The sequence below is a fragment of the Melanotaenia boesemani genome, chromosome 7 (genome assembly GCF_017639745.1).
Source record: "Melanotaenia boesemani isolate fMelBoe1 chromosome 7, fMelBoe1.pri, whole genome shotgun sequence".
NCBI lineage: Eukaryota > Metazoa > Chordata > Actinopteri > Atheriniformes > Melanotaeniidae > Melanotaenia > Melanotaenia boesemani.
In genome coordinates this window covers 30,047,005-30,062,504 of record NC_055688.1, presented here as the reverse complement: position 1 = coordinate 30,062,504, position 15,500 = coordinate 30,047,005, and the positions used below count along the sequence as shown (strand labels likewise).

Sequence of the window (15,500 nt, the reverse complement as noted above, 5' to 3'; positions counted from 1 at the left end):
GAAATGTTAATTTCAAATTATTTTCCTTCATCCTATTTCAGTGATAGTCATACAGATGTTGTAGCTGTAAGTATTCTCAAAACATTTGATGATCAAAAGACAGATTTTTTCTGATGGCATGTGAATAAAATGGAGATGATTTGAAAAGCATAAATCGTTACCGCACAGTGATCTTTATCTAATGCTGCGGTACTGTTGAATGAATGAGCTGCACACCATCCAGGTTACCATATCTTATTTCTAGTGCAGGAACAAACCCAAGGGCAGACGAAAGGAGCAGCCTGGACCGGCCACACTGAGTATTTGGAGATTGTGGACTAGCAATGGACAGCTGGACTCTCCAGGGGGACAGCTACTCCTTCCTGCGCAGTGCGCCCCACACCTTTTCCCTTTGCCATCGTGACGGCACCCCTAACCACGTTGAAATCTACGACATTATCAACATCCCCTCTCAGCGCAGCGCCATCTCTGAGACTACCTGCCTTTGTGACATTTTTGGGGACGACTGTGAGTCGTCGTCCCTCTCAAGCAGCCCCGCTGCTGGGGCTTTTGTCCCTTCTCAGAGAGAGGTGGACAGCACAGCTGCTGCATCACCCCTGGTGGATGAACTGAACGATTCCTCTGGCTCATACCACACTGCGCAGGGATCCAGTGAGGGAGAAGAGGGCTTTGAAGACTCAGGAGAAAGGGTTTATAGCCCAGCTTTGCAAAACGAGTCATCAGAGAAGAGGCAATTGGAGGGTAAGGTGCTGAGCTCAGAACATCCACAAGTTGGTGAGGACAGTATCCCAAATTTAACACCTAAGAGCAAATCACCGGAACTTCAGCTTAGTTCAATTAGCCCATCCCAAGTCTTCAACAGTGGTGAGAGGACACCCTCTCCTGGACATAGTAGCCCCAATACCCTCAGTCCAGAGGGAAGGCTGTCATCTTTGTCTTCTTCCTCAGCTGAAAAAAGACTTTCATCATCATCACCTCATACAAAACAAACCCATTCAGAATCTGAATCAAAAATAACTCCTTCATTAACAGACCAACAAAGCAGCCCCTCAAATCCATCTTTAACTCCGAGTCCTTCCTTCCCACAAGACTTGCTTGAGTCAACAGCCTATCTCTTAAATCCAAACCGCAAAGTGTTACCTGAGATCACACACTTTTCTCAGAATTTTACAGATTCAGACTTTGAATCCAAAGCCATCCTTTCATCTCCTTTACCTTTACTCAGTGGTGTAGAGATAGAGTCTCAGTCAGACAGAATAGTGGTCTCCCCTGAGCTTAGAAATACTTCCCCTAACTCTGATCCACAAGCATCATCTCCTTTCTCTGAGCTAAGAGGGGGGGTCTCCCTACCTGATCTATTTAGCAGAGGCTCCACACCTGATATAAAAGATTCTGTTTATACTCCTGAATTGATTTCAGATCTCTCATCTTCAAGAGGAGACACTGCAACAACTCCTGAGAGCCAAGATATACGGTTATCATCTGAACCGCACAGCAGTGTTTCTACACCTGGCCCTCAATACACACCCCCTTCTCCTGTCATTTCAATAGCAACGTCCCCAGAGCTTGTGGGGAGCGTTGTTTCACTTGATTCAAAAAATACAAGTGCCTCACCTGTCCTTCTCAGTACTGCTTCTCCAGCCAACACTGGGACAAGAAGTCCATCTCCTGACCCCTCAGCTAAAATAAGGAATAATTTAACATTTTCTGAAATCAGGACCCAGGTATCTTCACCTGTGGTTGATTATAGTTTATCTCCATCACCTGGAATAAAGAACAATAGCTCCCCCATAGAGTACAGATACACTTCTCCTTCACCTGAGATCAGGATTATAGCATCTTCACCTGAGATCAGTAGGAAAGAGCAACCCTCTGAAGTGGAGACGACACTGGCTTCTCCTTTATTAGAGCCTCTCTTTGGATCAGCTTCACCGAGAAGCTTCACCTCCTCGCCTCATATCACAGGGATTTCTTACTCTATTGTTCAGCCTGAGGACAGGGACAGTCCCCCATTTCCCGAGCTCTCCCATCTCTCCACCCCAGAGCCAGACAGGACCCTTATGTTCTCTGAGGAAGGCAGAGACAGTATAAACAGCAGTGCAGCAGAGTCTACTTGTATCCCACGAGGGTCACCTCCGATACCAAGCTTCCTACGCTCTGAAGCGACTCTCTTGCCTCAAACACCATCACCTCAGCCAAATCATCTCACCTCTTCACCAGAACCGAGATATCAAACCCTTTCATCTGACGAGCATCAAAGTCCTTCACCTCCGTGCACAAGTAGAGATCCATCCCCTGTTGTTCCATTTCCTGAGCAGAGTTATCAACATTCACCAGCAACCCTTCCCTCAGAATATAACCACCTCTGTACACAACCCGATCATTCTATGAGAAACAAACCTGTCATTGAAAATAATTCTTTTTCTGTTGATATTATAAAAATACAGTCCCCCACACAGCTGACAAAAAACAGCGAGTCACCCGATTTTGACAGGAGAGAGAAAGAAGCTGCTGCTGAAGTTAAAAACAACTCACCAGTAGTGGCAGCTCATTCACCTGTATCTGTCTCATCAGATACAAGTATAGACAGCTCACTGTTAGAACAAACCAAAGAAATAGAAGAAACAGCAAAGGAAGCATATCTTCACAATAAATCAAAAGTAGTTTCATTCACTGAGGAAAAACAAGACCTTCACTCACCCTTTTATCGGGAAAAAAATACTTATACAAATTCTCCAAGTGAAACCAAGTCACCTTCCATTAATCCTATAGCTCCTAAGGACAGGAACCCCAACATCTCACCTGTCCACAGGGCTTCATCAAACCAAACTTTGCAGCCACAACAAAGCCTCCATCCTCAACCCACTTCTTATTCCCTGACTTCTTTTTCACCAGCATCAACCTGCATACCTGTGAACTCGAGAAGACAGCTGTTAACCAGAGTTAGACGTGAAAACACTGGCAAATTTACAGAGGACATGTCCCACCATGTAAACAGGAGGCAGACTCCCTCTCCGCCTCTCACTAGGTTTACACCTGTCCACATCATAGCCCCTGAGAAACCATACAGACAGTGGCAGAACAGAAGCCGTAGCCCCTCTCAAGTTTTAGCATCCTCATCAAGTGGTAATTTAAAGAAAGCCACGACAAATAGGGAAAGCCCCACTGATGACCCTACTGACAATAATAGCCAACCCCACTGGGTCAGGCTGGGAAGGCAATTGGAGCTGGAAAGGGAAATGCCACTGGAGCTGGAAAGAGATGTAGGTATGGTGAGGCAAAGGGAGAGGGAGATGGACAGAGAGAGAGAGAGGGAGGAGGGGACTCCTGAAAGAGGGGAGGGGTGGCAGCAAGTTACCAGTTACAGAGGGGAACAGGTTGAGCTGTCATTCAGTGCCAGGAATAGAAAAGGACCTGTGAGTTGCAGTGCAGCTCCCACAAGCAGAGAGACCCGTCAGGGACTGCCAACAGCGCATTCCTATTCAGAAAGCTTGCTAGCGACAAGACAGCTACAGCAACAACAGAATCTGCTTAGACTTGCTTATCAACAAGACAGCAGGTGTGGAAGTGCCAGCAGACGACCTCAACTCCCTGCACCTCAGAACAAGAGGAACGCTCCTGGACAAGTTGCCTCAAACAGGCCCTGTCAGAGTTCCTGCTCCAGCATGGGAAGTGAACTTGATGAAGCAGACAATGAGGTGAAGTGGTTTACAGACTTGGCTTTCAGCAGCCTGTCGAGCCCTGAAGTAGATTACCTTGACATGTACAACTCCAGCCACCGTTCATCTACAAACATTTCTCAACCCTCCACCCAAGAGAGTCCAGCTGGGGTCAATGCTTCCTGGCCGGCCTACGCTGACTTCAGGGGTTCTGCACCAAAGCTGGACCATGATGAGCTCTCCTTCCAGCAACCATCTGCATACAACTCCGATGGCCTTGACCCTTCAAGGCGATATGAGTTGGGCAGCTTTGAATGCATAGATGTGGCTGTGGAAAGAGAAGATTACAGGAAGGTGAGAAAAGGAGTGCCGAAGAGACAGATCCAGCTTAAAAGAAAGAACAATGGTGAAGGAAAGCAGGATGAGAGCAGTGAAAATAGCAGTCCTGGACTACCTGTGATGGCGGAAAGCCCCCCTAAAGAGAGCCACCCAAGAGGGACCTTTCTAAGACAACACAGCACACCAGCAGCAATGCAAGAGTGTTTCCCATCAGAGTGCAGTCCTGAGCCTGATAAACAAAAGGAAAGACAGTCCAAACTCCAGAAATCTGCTTCTATGGATGAAACATGCACTAAAACCAAAATGGCCTCATGCCTCATTAAGAGTGTGCTATCCAAGAAGATGCAAAGTGTTGACAGGCAACCCGATGAGCAAGCATGTGAAGAAGTGATCCCGCCAACGGAGAGCGCAGTGGCACCTCTTAAAGAATCCCCAAAACCTGACTCATGGAATCAGAGGTCTGGTCTTCAGTCAGATTACAGTCCTTCGTCTGAGCGTCCTTTTGTAAAGGGGGAATTGGGCACAAAGGATGAACTTAAACCATCCAAAAGCCATGGAATGAGATCTAGTAACAGGCCAAGCTCATCCAGCAGTTGCAGAAGTGTTACCTTCTCTCAGACTGACAGCGAAGAGGCTGATTCTCAAAGCAGGAGCGCAACATCTTTGAGATCAGAGATTAAATCAGAATTAAAAGTGCCATTTGATAGTAAAAACTTCAGACCTGCATTACAGGATAGCAAAACAAACGTAATGGAGGAAAGTGACTCAGCAAATACCAGGTCTCATTCAGTCAGAAGAGCTAGTGGCACACAGGTGAGGGTGACTAACAGAAACCAGGAATGTGAAAACACAGAGGACCACAAACAACCACTCCAGGGTGATCCATGTGCCTACACATCTAAAACACAGGAGATTACACTCAAATCTGTAGAGAAAAAGAAGGCCTCACTAAATGTCTGTCTCACTCCTGAAGCAGAAAGCAAACCTGGAGGTTTATCATCAGATGCGTCTGTCAGCGAAAAGGAAGAGAAGCCTGAGACTGACACAGATGAGAAAACAGAGGAAGAACAGGACAACAGCAGAGTTAAGGCCCCCATTCACAAAGTTAGAGATGTGAGGCGGCTTGTGAAAAATACATATAATCTATCCTTCAAGGCAGCAAGTACTGTAATGCAATCAAATGAAAATGAAGAGAGGATGAAAAGTGTAAATGAAGAAATTAGGGACAAGCCCACAGCAAGAGAAGAGAGGGTTGTGATACAGGAGATAAGGAGGGAAGTGGCAAGAGAGGAGAGGGAAGAGGAGCTCCTGGTTGAGAGTAAAGAAGAGCAGAAAGAGGACACAAAAGAATCAGAGATGCTAAACTTAGCTCCACCTGCTAAGAGCAAAAGCAATTCTCTGTCAGGTCCACTGCCAATGCAAATAGAATACAAGGCTGTTTGCTGTAAAGATGACAAAAATAAAATGTCAAGCAACAAGAAAGATGAAGACGAAAAACCCCAAGCCTCTTCAAAGTCTTCTATGGAGGTGAACAGGGAAACCAAGTCCTTGAATTCAAACACACCAGATCACACAACAGGAGACCTGGTGACTCAGAAGCTCTGCAAACATGATGTAAACATTACAGCAGAAACACAAAAGACCATGACAGAAAGCCACAAAGTGTCAGAAAGCGAAGACAAGCCTGGGGTGACAAGGACAGACAGAAAACCCCCCATGCTTGGAAGCCTCCCTAAAGTGCCCAGTAAGGAAAGAGAGGTGTCCACTGCTGTTGTGTTGATAAGAGAAAGGCCGAACAAAACCAACATGTCTGCATCTTCAGCCCAGGAGGAGATTTCTACACCAATGCAAGCTCCTGATCCTGTTTCACTTTCACCTGGACCCACTACCCCTGGCAGTGGTGGCCACTCAGTTTCAATGCTATTAAAGGAGAAAGGCTACCAAGCTGACATTGGCGCAGTGGTAGGTGATAACCAGAACGCAGCTGGAAGTAAAGGAGTTCCCCGTAAGCATGTGAACTGCTTGGAGATCCCCCTTCAGACTACTCCTTCTTCAGATGGAGTTTTGACTGAGTCTAACAGAGAGAGAACATTCTCTTCTTCATCTGCCACTTCAGGCCCACCAGCAGCTGACACCGCAGACACCCCCGCAAAGCCCAGAGAAGAGGAAGAAATTAGCACTAAGCCTCCAAGAAAAGAAACAGCAATACAAAGAGGCAATGCACAGGAGCAAACACCACCTCTCACCAAACAGAAAGATATAGGAGACTTTGAAGCAGTGAAAAGACTAGATCCAACTTTCCCCCCGAGGTCCCCTGCAATAAGGAGATTCAAACAGCAGCCGATCGAGGTTAAATCGCTGTCTAAAGAACCACAGAAACAAGAAATGCCCGCTAACTCTACAGGAAACCACAGGCCTCAAACTATCGAAGTTAAATCTATAGCTAAAAACTCTCAAAAGCCAGCTGTGCCTCCAAAACCAAGCTGCAAATTTAAACCTTTGGATTTAGGAGCAATACCAAATGAAGTTCAGAGAGCATCAACTGCATTATCAAATGGAAAACCACAAGGTGAAGAGAGGCCTCAAACTATTGTGGTGAGCTCACCCACAGTTTATAGGAAAATTTCCAATGAATCTGCATCATCATCAAACTATTCAAGAAAACTGGCTGTGTCTACTGTGTCCAGCCTTAAACCTCCACCTCATAAAACAACAACAACCACCATCCCCAGTCTCTCAAACCAGCCAACATCATCATCATCAGACACAGAGGCAGCTGCTGACAGTGGACAGCAGCAACAACCTACTGCCTCTCCTCAGAGCTCTAGACATGCACAAAAGCCTGCATCTTTGGCAACATCAGCCACTGGCTTAGGTGGAACCTCAGCTCCAGGTTCAGTTTCTGATCCAAAACCAAACCAAATCCCTAGACCCAGTGAAGCCAGTCAGCCAGTTCCTATGGACCCAGACAACCAACTGCAGCATCCCAGGGTGACATATCCTCCTGAGCAAGCTATGCCTGTTACATCAAACAATGCAAAACAAGCCACTGGTGTTTCCACAGCACAAGTACCAAGATACACAAATCAGCGGGGCCACAGATCTCTCTCCAGTGAGCATGCCCAAAGAACAGATGAGCTACATTTTTATGCCTCAGATGACCCTCCAAGCTATGATGAAAGAGAGAGCTTCAGTCCACTATTGCTCCCAGATTTGACTTCCATGAGGCAAAATCGCCATCAACCCTCATCCCGCCATCCTCCCTGCTCCTGCACAGCTGGCTGTCAATCTCATCCTATTCCTGCCCCTCCCCACCATCATCGCAGCCCCCATGACCTCACCCCACCTGCCCCACCCCACTCACCGGGCCAGGCACTACCTTATCCAATGACCCACCCCCCTCTCCGACTCCATCAGTGCAGACCTGAACCTCAGCCAATGAGTTACCAACCAGGCTCTCCCAAATCAAGCCCTGTTGGTCCAAACCAGCCACCTTCTATGTACCAGCCTCTTCACCAATCTGGTCCCTGTCCTCCCCACCCCTCACTCATACAGGCCTGCTCTACTGATCGCTCACTGCAGCCAAACCAGCATATTGACCCTCGAAGGCCTCCTGTGCACAGATCTCCTCATCAGCAGCCACCAAATATTACTGGGGCTCCTTACAGTGATCCTGGTCACAGTCACTCTCCTGGCCTTACTACTATGGATCCTCAATACCTGTGTGGCCCTCAAAACATGGGGCCTTCCTATGGGTCTGAATACGGGGGTGACAGCTCCAGTTTGTTCTCAGAAAGTAGCTATGGACAGACACCACGCAGAGTGCTCCTGGATCCTGAAACAGGAAAATATTTTTACATCGAGGTGCCTGTACAGCCACTGAGGAAAATGTTGTTTGACCCAGAGACTGGCCAGTATGTGGAAGTCCTAATCCCACAGCAAGCAATGTCTCATTCTGGTCTGTATCCTCCTCCAGCAGCCCCGTTCCCACCTCTCCACAGCCCCAACATCTACGCCCCTGCTCCACAGTACATGCCCTGCGCAGCTCCTCCTCCCTTAGCTCACCCCCAGGCTCAGCCTCAGCCACCCCGATATCCTGAGGCCTCTGCTGCAGCAGCAATGCACCCAAGCGGACCTGGGGTCAATTATAGGAGTGCCTTAGGTCCAGGGTCCAAGTCACAGCCTGAAAATCATCCACCACTGGACCACAGCTACCTGGAGAGCATGTATTATGTCCCTACAGGGATGAATGCGAGCCCAAATCGCACCCCACCTGACTATTACCACAAACATCCTCCTAACTTACCAGTAGCAGGGGGGAAAAGGTCCTGAAATAGAGGGTAGAGGCCGTCTTCCTGGAGCCTGTTGGGTTTAAAATACACTGTGTATAAAGGGAGTTTCTAATGTTAGCCTGTAATGTTATTTGAGTTTTAACATTGCAACTGAAGACAGCAATTCTTTGGTTGTTGTGTCTTTGCTGCTGCTATATTATGTGCTGGGCTGTTTTCACTAAATGATTCTTATAGGCTAACAGCATTTAAAATACAAGTAAGTAGATATTTTGTATAAGGTGTTATTAAGACTGTTACCTATAATTTTTTTTATATAGGATACAAAAATGATACTGTAACTTCTACATGGAGGCACAAACACTACACATCTGTTGGTTTACTGATTTACTAATGTGTGTATTTTCCCAACAAATAGCAAATGAAAAACTTGAAAATCCTGTTATAAAAGAACATCATATTTATTTTATTAATGTATTTTAATGAGTGAGGTAATGCACATGATGTCCGTAACACGTTGCAACAATGCAAATAAAAATTTTGAATATGCATTTCTCTTTTTTCCATGCTTTCTTGTCTAATTATCTATAGATTTATATTTTTATATACATGTTACATTGAAGCTAATGTAATCTTGCAAGATCTGTATGCAAAATGTAATTCTGGCATGTTGCCTTATAATTTATTGATCAGTTTGAAAATGCAGGGATTATATCATATATTATTCAGGAAAAAAATATTTTATTGTACCTTTAAATCTTATAAAGTCAAGGATTTTTTTTCCTGTCATCACAAACTCATTTTTGTTACTTAACATCAGTGCATTGAATTTATACAAACGTGATGACAGTGCAGAATATAACAAAGCATTAGCTTTAATGGTCATCAAACATGCAGATTTTTAAAACAGATTAGTTTAGTGCATCCTCACCAAATAAGTCAATATTTTTATGCATGTTCCTTGACAAATTAATAAGAAAACTAAAACCGAAGAGATCTAAACATATTCAACTAAAAGAAGTACAACTTCTCTCTGCCTTCAGAGGGTGCTGTGTAGCAGTAAATACAAACTGATGATGTCACTAATTTACCACTGTGGATAAAAAATTGGAATCATTCAGTGAGATAAGGTAAAACTGATGCAGACTAATTATTTTTAATGCCTAGTGGCAGTGATTGTTAACACGGACAAAAATATTAAATTTGTTCATTACGGGGCTGCAGCAATTAAAACAGCATGTACCACTATCACCACCAGAGGGCGCCAAAGACCAGTGCTCATCAGGAAGCTCTCTATTGAAGTTACACCAACATCCACTAAACGCTTGTAAGGAAATCCAGCTACAGTTAGACAGTTTAATGGCCCCTCTCTTAAAAACTGGCCCTGTAAACTGCGTCTGGAGGCAAACTTGTGAGTGGCTCTGCTTTGTTTAATGTGGAAGGCAGTAAAATTAATGAGCTACAACGGGCATTAGTGTGTTTGCAAATGTGCACACTTTTTTCAATGAAAACAATCACTAAGAATGTCCACACTCCCATGTGGAGGTGACACAACATCAGCAGCAGTTGGTAAAGTGTGTTAAAGATTCATTTTCAGCAGTGGTTGCTTTAAAGAAACTCTTGCTTTAATGTCTGTCTAACATAAACTAGAACTGAGTCTAGAAAGAGTCTTGAGGTTTTATGGATGGTAAATGGACTTGTACTTTTATAGCGCTTTTCCAGCCAGTTTGACCACTCAAAGCGCTTTACACTACTTATCACATTTACCTATTCACACACACATTCAGGCACATCGGGAGGCAACGTGGGGTTAAGTGTCTTGCCCAAGGACACTTCGGCATGTTGTCAGTGGAAACCTGGAATCGATCCGCCTACCTTCCGGTCAAAAGATTGACATGTCCTGAGCTACAGCCGCCCATCACACACACCCCCCATCACAGCAGCTTGCATGAAGACACTTAGGAGGAGACTGAGCCTGTCTAATTATGGCGTAAGTCATGAGAGGTGCCTGTGATATCATCAGTTCATGTTGTATAGCAACGTTAAAAACGTTGATAAATCATTCACAGAAAGCAAATATTGACCCAGACTCTTTTCTTTCAACTTCTTCAGAATTGTCCAATGAAATATTTAAGTTTATTGCCATAAAGCTGTATTGTCACATCACATCCTGGATAATGATTAGACACACCTTAGTCTTAATCTGTGTAAACCTCCTGACTCGCCCAAACAAAATTACTCTCAGACGAATGTACATACTTCCACATACCTTAGGTCTACCCCAAGAAGCAGCTTTAGTGAGTTAGAAAACTTCTTAGAAAACATATCTAATGCTAAACAACCTGCTCTCCAGCATCAATAAATAAATAAATAAAAATACAGCTTATCCAACTGAGGCTGTCAGACAGCCCATTTAGAATAGATTTGGAAAAATTTAGAGTTCTATATATCATCATTTACACAATTGTCCACATACATCCTCCACATTGTCTTTGACTGCTTTCCAATCACACACACACAAAACAGACCCCATGACAACATTAGTTAGGCTTTTTCCAGTGTTTGTTATTGTTATGGTTCTTTGACTTCTTGCTGCACACACTGCAGTAGGTTCACCATTCTTGCTACACCCAGGAGTGTGTGGGTGACTCTGACCCCAAAAGCACTTTTGATGTGGACCCACAGGATGGCTGACTGACCAGTCCCTGGAAAAGTCCTCTCTGTGTTGTCCGATATCAGGAATGTTGAAAAAAGAAAGAAAACAAAAAGAGTGGGTGGCATGGGCCTGGTGGCTGGATAAGAGTTCTGACCGATGATAAATTGTTTGGAATAAAATGTGCAATGTGCTTCCTGACATTTTCCAATGAAAGCCTCCTACGTGTGCAGAGAGAGATTAGTTGTCAGTAGCTCCTAGAGCTCCTAGAGAGGAATATTGATTTAGACAGATGTAAAGAAGTAGTTTAAGTCTTTCCATGAATGTTAGTAAACATGTGTAATATCTCGAGCAGAAGGAAGAAATTAGATTAGAGAAATGAGATGTTGTATAAACTCTCTAGCTGAAGAAATTTGTGATAATTTAAGTTGATTTTAGAAAGACTGTCTCAGAGTAATGAGTGCACGACTTGCTATATTTGCTGTTCTGTCAACCTACAACACCAGTTTCCTTTCAGCTTTTTGTTGGGAAATTAATCCTTCTCTGTCACTCAAGACACACTTTAGCCTTATACAACATTGAAAAGATGCTCTAAGAAACTGTCAAAGCAAGATAGTAAAGAAAGTCAACTTTGTGTTGCCTTCTATTGATTTACCTGTATGCTGACACCCATGCCCATAAAAAGCTGTTTCCCCGGCGGAAAGACGTGTGGGTGTGGTTACAGGCAATGTGAGGGCATATGCGTAACTATGCACTGATTGTGACAGCCAGTGAGGAAGTGAAGCAACAAGACAGGAGATAAGAGAAAGAAGGGCTTTACGATATGTCAAGGTGGGGGGGAGGAAACACCTGAGACCATGCCTACTGGAATTAAATTTGTTGCCCAGAAACGACACAGCATAATAATGACTCCATGTTGTAAAAGTCTTCCACTTGCGTGTGCACCCGTGTGTCATACAGACTTCCCTGTCTCCACCAGGTGGTGTGCATACCTGTCATCCTTTGATTGCTTCAGCCCTAGACTATATACTATTCATCCAGCAGCTTTAAATGACTCATCTGCACAATAACTACTATATTTGGTTATGATTATTGATCTTGGCCAGGTGTTAGATTATTCAGAGCAATGCAATGACAAATTTGCTGTTATTTAACCCACAAGGATGACATTATGACCAACTATAAAAAAGAGCTCTGAGATGTTTTAATTCATAGTGGAAATCCTGAGTCTAGACTAGTTTAGTCCCTTCAGTGTCCCAGGACCCCTCATGTCTAGGGAGGAAATTGATATTTATAGCTTGATTCTATCCCTTTCTCAAAGGCTGAGATACACAGACATACACATACATACAAATTCACACAAATTCTCCAGTTTTGAGAATGAAGTAGCCAAAGAGTGATGTCATAGCTTGATCACTTTACCCGTCTTCCTCCTCCTCTACCCCCCAGGACTTGGATGGCAGATCAATGAGGTATGGAAGGAATGAGAGAAGAGTGTGCCTGGGTCTGAGTGTGCATGTGTGTGTGTGTGTGTGTGTGTGTGTGTGTGTGTGTGTGTGTGTGTGTGTGTGTGTGTGTGTGTGTGTGTGTGTGTGTGTGTGTGTGTGTGTGTGTTAGTGGCTGGTGAAAACAAGAGAGACATGAGTTATTGCCAGGATAAGCTCTTTGCTGCCTGTGTCCTGAATCACACAGAGCTGATGACATGTCTGAATTCTTATTGGTACCATGCTATGTCAGCTATTCGCTTCATATTGTGATGGACAGGCCACGAGGGCAGCAGGCAACTGTAGAGAAGTCTGGCAAATATTAACTTGAGGGTATCTCCTGGGTCCTTGCCTTAGGTTTTGTTCAGTGCACTGGCTTGTTAAGGATTGGTGTGCTTGGGTCACTGGATTCCTTGGGAATGAGGTAAAGGTAATGAGTCAAATTAGGGTGGTCCTGGCCTCTCAGACTCTATGCATTATACATCATATTGCAACTATTAGACAGTAGAGCTCTAGCCAGTATATTAGTATGTCAATCTCCCAGTTTTTCCATGTAGAAATGTCTCCCCTCTCACTAAAGAGCCACTGATTGTGCCATCCTGTGTGTGGAATTTAAAACACAGTCAGAACAACCTATGTTCGGCTTTAGATGATTTAATACCTGCAGGGAGCTGGGCATTGTTACCATGGGACACCACATTGGTGTCAAACAACTGGCCCAGAGGTGCAAGCAGAGGGAGCAGGTGGTAACTTATTATCATACAAATAAAAACTAAAAGGTGACATCAGTCTCGTACTTTGTACTGTTCATTCACATTCTTCAGTTTAGTGGGCCAAAGTTAACAAGTTGCATAAACATTTAATAAACAAACAATGAAAAAACAAAACTCAGCTCCACATATAGACAAGCAAATACAATAAGCAGGAAGTCAGGAGCTAACTCACAACGCTGCAGTTTTACCACCCAGACCAAAATGACAGATTATTTATTATTCTGAGGAGACAGTCTCAAACTAATGACATCAACTCTGAAAAAAAGAAAATGTGAGGTAATGTCCATATAATAATTAAGGGTGTAAAGTGGCAGACTGCACGTGTAAATGGCCAGGAAAGCCCTGTATTGATTTGTCTGTGATGACAAAGCCTGCATGAAGTATGTTTCCTCTTAAATAAACAGTTTGACTTGTACTTACTAGTTTAATTGTAAACAACAGACAAACCAAACCAAAGCTTCTTTTGTACACACTGAAAATAAATAAACATCCAACGTTTTGGGATGTGTATTGAACTTCTATTTAATAATCTATCCTAATAAGATGGGGTCATTATCTGTAAAAGTTATTTATTACTAACATGTGCACACTGGCTGCAACAGCAATTTCATTCCCTCTTATGTTTATCTACTTTCTATGGTTTTCCTGAAGTCAAGCTTTGTTGTAATGTCTTGTAGAAATGTAAAAACCAGAGATCCAGAGCACTTTAAATTATTTACTCATGCTAGTTCTATTTCAGTGTTTGCCAACCTTGGTCATTGGACCTGCACCCTTGCATGTTTTAGGTATTCCTCCTGCTCCAACACAGGCCATTGTGGATAATCATGATAAACATAATGAGAAAAACTAGAGAAGGGCTGGAAAATGTGAAATAAATAATTACATTTAACACCCTGCACATACAGTAAATCTCATACAAGATTTGAGTCCTCTACTTATGTGAACCTGGTGACCATGGTAACTGTGACAGCTCAAAATAGATGAATAAGGAGAGTGGGAAACAAACTATTTGTGCAACTTAATAGCTATGTTGACTAGATACTGTGTCATGCAGGTTACAGACTGTTTGGGGTAAGTACAGATATCTGTTATGTGTAATTTTGTGCCCAAATACAGGGTGTTGGTGGGGTTTTCCCCCTCCCTATTTATGTTTTGTTTAAGGCCACAACCACATATCAGTAGATAACAATTTTCTTTATTTTCTGAAGGTTTTACATAACATTCCACTTGAGATTAGCAGTGACTTCTCTAAGAGCCCATACACACACAGGTACAGCCTGAAAATACTCACATCAGGACATAAAGTCAGTCTTGTGTTCGGTTGCTATTGTGATGATGGGTGGAAGAACACAGTGATAACAGATAAACGTGCTGTCTGCCATATGGCTTATCATTTTCTGATGTGAACCTGACAAGACATGAAGTGCTACAGTGAAAAACAAAAAGATTTATTTTGGAAAATGTTATTCATGATGGGCTGTACTTGTTGAAAAAAAAAAAAAACGGTGAGAAATAAACAATAGGCCTTTGTTGTGAGGGACTTTTTTAAAACGTACTGGCACAAATATTTTTATGGATGAAGGCTGGAATCCGTTTAGCTCCTTCAGGGTGCTCATCTTGTACAACAAGCGGAGAGGAATACCACAGGCTCAAGGTCTGTTAAAGTATATCCCCTCAAAACAACCTTTGCTCTCTATTTGTTAGCATTAATATTTTTCCCAGAACAACAATAAGCTCCTCCTACATTCCAGACATACTGTATGTCTGACTGTTCATTGCACTATTCTGGGAATTAGTTTAAGATACAATCATATGTTTTAAACTGTAATTAAGTAAAAGAAACTGTATTTAATTTTCATTGTCTTCAAACAAAAATCCAGTTAAATGACCGTGGGAATTTTCTTGAATTTAGAAAATCCTAAGTGTACGTGTTTGTTTTCACTCTGACAGCAGAGATAGCTTTGAAATATGAGTTATCAGGAAACTTGAAGAAGCTGCAGCTACAGTATGTGGGGATGACATGCCTTTGTCTTCAGTAGAGATGATATACAGTATGACTCAAAAACTGCAGAGGATGAAACACATAAGACATGACTGGATGACTGTCGTGAAGCCAGTCAGCAGGGTGGAAGCAGGCAGAGAAGGCCTGCTATTGTTATGAAGACAACAGCAACTCTCACACTGCCAGATGCCATCCTACCAATGTGATCAAGATCATTCTGATAAGCTTCTTCTGAACTGATCTCAAAGAATCTATTGTTCTGCTCTGCCAGATTAAAATGAAACCCCCCCATTTTGAATAC

The 15,500-nt window shown here is 43.4% G+C and overlaps 1 protein-coding gene across 1 annotated transcript; it reads left to right on the top strand.

Annotated features, from left to right (window-relative positions):
- Positions 1 to 323: 323 nt before the first annotated feature.
- Positions 324 to 8,836, top strand: si:ch73-43g23.1 (serine/arginine repetitive matrix protein 2). The gene has a single exon (XM_041990523.1). It carries the CDS (start codon positions 324 to 326, stop codon positions 8,328 to 8,330), a length of 8,007 nt encoding a protein of 2,668 aa, XP_041846457.1. The 3' UTR covers positions 8,331 to 8,836.
- The last annotated feature ends 6,664 nt before the right edge of the window (positions 8,837 to 15,500 follow it).